The 7,500-nt window shown below is 47.3% G+C and overlaps 1 protein-coding gene across 2 annotated transcripts in view; it reads right to left on the bottom strand.

Annotated features, from left to right (window-relative positions):
• Positions 1-7,500, bottom strand: part of uif (sushi, von Willebrand factor type A, EGF and pentraxin domain-containing protein uif) — a 68,129-nt gene that overhangs the window by 28,822 nt on the left and 31,807 nt on the right. For both annotated transcript variants that reach the window (XM_043027236.2, XM_043027237.2), the window contains exon 4: positions 5,598-5,679. In XM_043027236.2, coding sequence (XP_042883170.2) covers positions 5,598-5,679 — 82 coding nt within the window. The remainder of the gene's footprint in view (positions 1-5,597; positions 5,680-7,500) is intronic.

Below are 7,500 nucleotides of genomic sequence, written 5' to 3'. Positions count from 1 at the left end.
TGGTCGCGCCAAGAACCCGAGGCGTCACCCGTCCGTCGGTCCGTCGGTCCAGCGGTAACGAGGCGAGTAACACACAAGGGTAACGCATAACACGGAAGTTTAAAGGTCGTGAAGAAACAACGTGATCGGAACGAAATAATGAATAAAAAGATAAAGAAAGAACAATAACCATGTATAAAAAATATATATATTGCCTGCTCATGATAATACAGAAAATGACTTGTGCATGATCATGACGGAATGGAAAATGAGATGAGGCCACCTTCGAAATGAACCGAAATAAAATGTGTTAGTGTGCTGTGTAAGTATATATGTATGTATGTATGTATGTATATGTGTGTATGTATATGTATGTGTGTGTGTGTGTGTGTGTGTGTGTGTGTGTGTGTGTGTGTGTGTGTGTGTGTGTGTGTGTGTGTGTGTGTGTGTGTGTGTGTGCGTGCGTGCGTACAAAACGGAGAAGGAGAGATTCAAAGACGACCCAGCAAATAAAGCAGTTAATTCGTCGAGACTTCCTTCCGCTTCCCCCTCCCCTAACCCCTTCCCGCCCCCCCCCCTAGATATGCAAACTTCATCCCGCAGAGTAAAGTGTGTCAGCCACCGTCATCCCTGACACGGCGATGCTGCTGACACTGACAACACCGAACTCTCCGACCCCGTTCTGGGGATGACTGATTGGGAGAGAGAAAGAGAAAGAGATAGTAGAGGTGGATCCAGATAGGATGATATAGATTGATAGATGCAGATAAATAGACAGATAGATAGAGATAGATAGATAGAGAGAGAGAGAGAGAGAGAGATAGAGAGAGATAAAAGTATACACCAGATATATTTGGCATACTCTTTTTTTCCATTTCTTTCAGTACATTTTCTTTCTTTTTCCTTCCATTTCTCTTCGTCCCAAAAGCCTCCTAAATTGGCCTGTGCATTTCCTCGCCTGGTTAATCCTCCTGGGCATTATCCGCGGGATTACGTGTAATTCCATTTAATAGGATCCCTATTTTCTTTCTATAATCAGATTTTTTTTCTCTCTTCTGCCACTTCCTTTTTTCATTTCTCTCCCCTCTTCGTTCTTCTTTCTCTACCTTTCCTACCTCTTCTTCTTTCCTTCGCTTCCATAACCGACTCTTAAATAATTATCGTATTTATTCAATCTCTCTCTCACTCACCTATCATGACGCAGCGAATTTCCTCTCCATTTTTTTCTCTGTCTCCGATTCTCACTTGACCCTAATTCCTCCTTCCCTTAATCTATAATCCTCCGTCAGTTTCTTTTGCCCTCGATATATTAACCATATTTTCCCTCTTCATAGCCTCCCTCCCTCTCCACCCCCCTCCCCCACCATCTCACGCTCGACCAGTTTCTTTTATGTTCGCTAATCCTTTCTTCCTTCCCTATAATATGCATGTCCTCTTTATCTCTTATCCTCTCCTTCCCTCCTCTCTCTCTTCCATTCTCCCATTTACCCCCCCCCCTTTGGCTTCCTCGCAAGGGATGCTACGGCCAGACCCCCCTCCCCCTCTCCTCCACCCTCCCCTCCTCATCCCATGACTTCCGCCACGACCCCGCCGACCCCCGCGCTAACATCGTTGCCAGACACAAATTGGAAGCACTTAATCGCCGGATGCTCTTTTTAGCAGTGATCCTCCGCGCAGATTCCTTGGCATCACTGAGACGCCGTCGAAAGTATGCTGAAAAATCTCACACAAAAAGGAACTCTTGACGGCTAAATAGGCTTGTGATTTTATGAGACAGAGTAAGTAGGCCTACCATGGAGCGGCTATTAGTATTGTATTTTTTTCCCCAGATTTATTTCTTCAACTTTTTTTCTCCTGTCTTTATTTTTTATCTGCATGTCTATTAATATTTTGTCCTTCTGCATTAACCTGACTGGTAAAACAACCCATATGTCATGGTCCTCTATCAACAGCTTTCTTTTGAAGGATCCAACTCGCTTGCCAAATCAATAACCAATAACCACTTTGCATAATTACAATCCATCTTAAGCATAATCTGTAATTTCTGGATCTTTACATTTACACGTTGATACATTCGGCGCTGCAGAGGCAGTCTCTCTTCTCAGCTGGCCAAGCAGAGAGGGAGAACAACTTGCCCAGTTTGCCTTGAGCCGCTGCCCCGCCATCCCACCCTCCCTCCCTCTCTCCTTCCTACTCCCCGCCTTCCACCACTCCTTCCTCACTCAATCCCTGTTTCCGGGGCATGTCGTCACTTTCTAACTTCGCTTCAGGGTCTTCCTCTCTCTCTCTCTATCTCTCTCTCTCTCGCCCCCTCCCCCTTTCTCATTCATGAATTAAAAAAAATTAAAAAAAATCCACCTTGCCTCTGACTCTCCGTCTCTCTTTCTCTCTCTTTGCTTTACGCCCATTTTAAACCATGCTTTATATTCTAATTTCTCCGTCTCTGGCTGTGCCTGGAATACCTTGATGCTTATCTACTTGTATCTGATTCGCAATGCCCAGTGCCAAGAGGGAAGAGGCACCCTCGTGGCACCCTGGGAACCAAGCACCCGTCCCGCACAGGCACTGCGAAGCGGCGGCTGGGGTGCGGGAGGCAGCAGCGGCAGACACCGTGGTATTTGGGCCACGGGTTCACCCCTGACTCCTCACGCAGAGCCTCGCTCACAGAACCCTCGGCGCTGCTCTTGCCGCCGCGCCTCCCTCCGTCGCAAGTCAGTGAAGGCAAAGATCCTCAACGCGAGGCGGGAGGCAGTCTGAAGAAAAGCGCTCGGGTCCGTCTGTTCGCCTTCACTCTCGCCTCTCATTGCTAATTCGACAAAACCCGCTGGTCCGTAAAAGAAAGCTGTAATAAGCAGCGGGTCTCTTTACCAACACCAGCTACATCCATCCACCTGTTTCCATCCTCATTTGAAAAGTGAAGTCGAGCAAAATGCTCAATTTACGGCTGTAAAAAAAAAACTCCCGAAAAATTGGTGGACGATTTTCTATCAAAGTTCACAGAAAACGAAGAGGAGACAGACCCTTTTTTTCATGACATTTCTCAAGGGATCAAATGCTCGATACTCTGAGGCACGACTGCGACAAATGCCAAGGCTTCCACAGTAAAACCTCGGCGCTCGAACACAATGGCTTTCCACAAAAGGGCCGAATCGAGAGTCCTGTAGCCAGTCTACTGTCTCTGCGAGCCAAGTTAATTCGATCGAGCCATTTTCCTGCTGACTGGATGTCCCTTCATCCAGCACGAGCCATACTTGACGATCGACTGAGTAACCTCGACGGAGAGATTTGAAATTTCTAAAGTAATTAAACCAAGATTATCAGATCGCTGACTCACCGTGTCTCAAAACAACACTAATGAAGGCCAGCGTGAAGAAAAAACAGTTTCTTATTGACATTTTTACCTCTTATTTTTATCATATTTCTTTTCTTTTCTGTTTAGCTTATTGTTCTTACGGAAAGTCAACGCTCTAGCGCGGAGGGAAATACACAGGAAATTACGTGCATTTCTGGTTCGTTGCAAAGGCATTAGGAATGAGCTCTGTGCAACGCGAAACGGAATCCCTCAACAAGTATTGCAAGCATACACCCCCTGCCCCCCCCCCACCACCACCCATTACGTAATTCCCGTTTCGGCGGAAAATTTAGTTACACCTTAACACGCGTGACAGTTCCAGAGTGAAGCACCGTTACCGGCAATCCACTGTGATAGTGTGTTAAGTGTGTCACTGTTTGTAAGCTTGTGCGTGAACACAGTAAGATAATGGTTTGGTTGGAAAAGGGTGGATGAGTGAATGGTGAGTGAGTGAGTGGATGAGTGGATAGCGAGTGAGTGAGTGTCTGAAATGTGAATGGGTGAAATTCGAGTGAGTTAGTGAGTGAATGAATGAGTGAGTAGGTTAATCGGTTTCTTGAAAAAAAAAACTTAGATGGCTGAGCAAGTATGTAAATGAGTGAGTGCAAAAGCACGTTTCAACACTTCACCTGCATAACGGCAAGCATATCTACAGTTAAAGCCGAAGCTACTGACAGCTAGACGATCAAACCACTTCTTGACCCCACACGATCTATACCGATTTCCTCCGGATTCCCACCCTCATTAAGCCAATTCTGATGGGCTTAGAGACAGCCGATCAGGACGCGTCGCCGTGGCCTCAAGTGTCCACGAAGACTTCCGGCCCGTGTTTACGTCGAGCTTGATCAGCTGCGTCGCCTTCCTCGAAAACAGCCTTCGATGAGGAAGTCATTATACACGCTAGTAATTGTATTTTTTTCCAAACGGGAAGCAGCCCTGATAGGTGCACGAACGCTTGTTTACGTATGCGCATGCGTGAGTGTATGGGCCCGGGAAGACGGAAGGGAGGAGGACGTTAGGAAGTGAGGGAGGGAGAAGGGAAGGAGGGAGGGAAGGAGGGAGGGAAGGAGGGAGGAAGGAGGGAGGGAGGGAGGAATGGAAGGAATGAGTGAAGAGGGGAGGGAATGAGTGAAGCAGGGAGGGAAGGAGTGAGGCAGGGAGGGAAGGAGTGAGAAAGGGAGGGAAGGAGGGAGGAAGGGAAGGAGGGAGGGAATAAAGGAAGGAAAGAGGGAAGAAGGGAAAGAGGAAAGAGAGAGACTCGCTTCCACTGTTAATAATAATAATAAAAGTCGACGATGAATGCGCCCAAGCGCATTACATAACACCCAGATTACATCAGTCTGAAATAAGCCACAATGGCAGCAGAGAGCGAAAGGATAGACGTCCAGTGCAGCTCATGACGCCATTCTCCTTGAGGCTCTCACGCCCCCGACATGCAGAGTCACGATGGCATTAATCAGCCTCCCCTCCCGCCCCTCCGCTCCAGCCACAGCAGAGGCACTCGGGTACTCTCAGAAGGACTGGCTGGACTGGGCTGCATCACGCACGGATGGCGGACTACGAATAGCCATGCGACGGGAGGGGAGACGAGGCATGCCTGGGAGCCATGCCTGGTAGGAATGAGTAATGTCCTCGCATAAATCGCGACTTGAGAAAGGAATTTTCACTTGTGCTTGGAGGTCGGAGGCGGGGGAAAGAGAGAGAGAGAGAGAGAGAGAGAGAGAGAGAGAGAGAGAGAGAGAGAGAGAGAGAGAGAGAGAGAGAGAGAGAGAGAGAGAGAGAGAGAGAGAGAGAGAGAGAGAGAGAGAGAGAGAGAGAGAGAGACTGCGGTTTGTGGCTGTGATTGTTTTTTTTATCAATTTGACTCAATTTTACGGTATGGAATGTACAGTAAGGCCACTTCCAAGGATACCATTCTTAGTTTATGAGGATGGGACTGCTTATTAAAGAGTCAAGGCGTTCAGCGAGGCTCCTTCCAAACAGTCCGTGAAACTGGCGCGACTGGGGCGGCTGAGATCGGTCCGGAACTGGCAATGGTAGCTCATCCAGTCACACGCAAATACTGTAACGTAACGACTCTGCTTGGAGGTCACCTGCACGCGTCATCTTGGCTTTGAGAGATCCAAAAGAGCTCGGGTAGAGGGGGGGGGGAGGAGGTGTAAGAGGGGCTAAGTACCTTTAAACCGTGAGAAAATAAATGTAATCGGACTGCATGCACCGTCACGACAGAAGCACCAGTCATGGAACAGGAGGAAGCACTTCTTACCTTTTACATAACGCTGCTGCCTTCTCCCACGAGTGTCTGATGTTGAAGAATTTATAGCAGTGCTGCCCACGGAGTACCCACTCTGCGAAGGAGAAGGAAATGGTCATGTTAATGTACAATCAATCGATAAAGTGTACTCTCCGTACGTGACACACTAAAACTGTAGTGGGTGTGGCAATACGGGTACACTGAATGGTGATTACGTCCTAAATTCAATGCAGCACGAAAAGTACTGTGTTTCCGGCTACAAGGATTCCATTCGGAGAGTGATGCGTGAAAATAGAGATGAAGTTACAAGTGCTGTGGAATGAACTCGAACTTTCCTCTGGTAAATTGTGTAGGAACTGTGTGAAACCTTCCATTACTGCATAAAACCCCAACACGAATGGTACACAGTAAACATCTTAATGGAGTAAGTACAAATATCTACCCATCTGTATTTACTATACACCTGAATTTTACTGAAGGTAAACCTTTTCCCTTGATTCTATTTAGCAAAAGAAAAAAAAGAAAGACCAATAAACCTGTTTGCCATCTGTAACTAAGCTTGCAGACGGTCTTAAAACAAATAACTAGACAATAAAACCAAAAACGATGAAAATGATACCAACAAGACATTTCCTTGATATGAAGAAACACGCATAGCCATCGCAGCACGGCCACAAACAGGTGTTCGCGGCAAGGGTTCTGGAAGAGCCAAATCGAGGAGAGAGAACAGGTGCAGAACAATGGGCGAGGCAGCGACTGACCTTGGAAACTTAATCTTGTTGCCTCTCCCCCTTTAGCGAGGCGGGAGTGAAGTCCAAATAATATGGTCTCTTTTCAGACACATGAAGAGCAACATATTAAAAAAAAACATTTGCCATGTTTAACACCGTCTTTTCACACATGCCAACATACCACAAAACACGTGTTCCGGGTCCTCATGTTTAGCACGAGCGTCGAACGCGGTTTGTGTTATTTGCCTGTGCATTTAAGTTTTCGAGTCAATTGCCATTTAGGGATCTGTTGACTCCTTTGTTTCGCTGCCACCCATTGCCATGGGGGAAAAGAATGAGAAAAGTAATGGAGACTTTTCGTATTGTTTCTACAGGCCTCAACCTCTACCTCTCAAGAGTGATTTCCGGGTCAACTGACGTACGATAAGTGCCGAAAATGAGCCTCAACAACACAACTACACAAACAAGAAGGTTTGTAGTTTGAGCTGGCTTTACGGAAGGGTCGAGTTGAAATTCCACCAGTAAGCGGAGAGTGAGAGATAGTTACAGTTAGGTGAATCCAGTGAGCTCGAGACGGCATCACTTTCAAAATGGCGCGAACCGGCTTCCGACTTCAAATCCGAATCTACTTGTTTTTCATGAGCCAGATCATGCCTTCATACTACTCCTATAGACTCTGTTAATTAGAACAAGAATGCTACAGGCGTCGACACAAGCCCTGCTTCTCCCTTCCCCCCCCCCATCCCTTCGAAGCACCTGGCTATGCCCCTCATCCCGGCCAACGGTAGGCATGCCCTCTGGCCCTTGCCAGTGTCCCAACATGGCCGCCGGACCTGGCCTCTGCTCCACCATTGCCACATATCACAATCATTACATTTTTTCTAATACTGTATTTAACAACGAAATCTCTACACGCTGTAGCAGATGACTGCGTTGCGTGAAGAAATACATTCTTGGGCATTAGTTCAGGAAAAGAACAAGTCTGAGACGCTACAAGAATCGGGCGGAGTGGCTGTGGTATCCTTGACGTACCACTGCGGGTACCGTTCATCGGGACGCTGACTCAGGGCTGATTGGTATTCAGGCGGTATTTCCTCGCCAGCGCTAACTCGCAGCCTTCGAGTTCTAAGCGGATACCAAGTGATTGAAATGATAATAGGACGCCGCTACAACCCTCCTCGTTT

This window comes from Penaeus japonicus, unplaced genomic scaffold, assembly GCF_977035675.1.
Source record: "Penaeus japonicus unplaced genomic scaffold, GWHDUDI00000001_assembly GWHDUDI00000020, whole genome shotgun sequence".
In the NCBI taxonomy this organism is placed as follows: domain Eukaryota; kingdom Metazoa; phylum Arthropoda; class Malacostraca; order Decapoda; family Penaeidae; genus Penaeus; species Penaeus japonicus.
The sequence above is the reverse complement of the archived record's forward strand: the minus strand, read 5'-3'. Positions and strand labels throughout refer to the sequence as shown.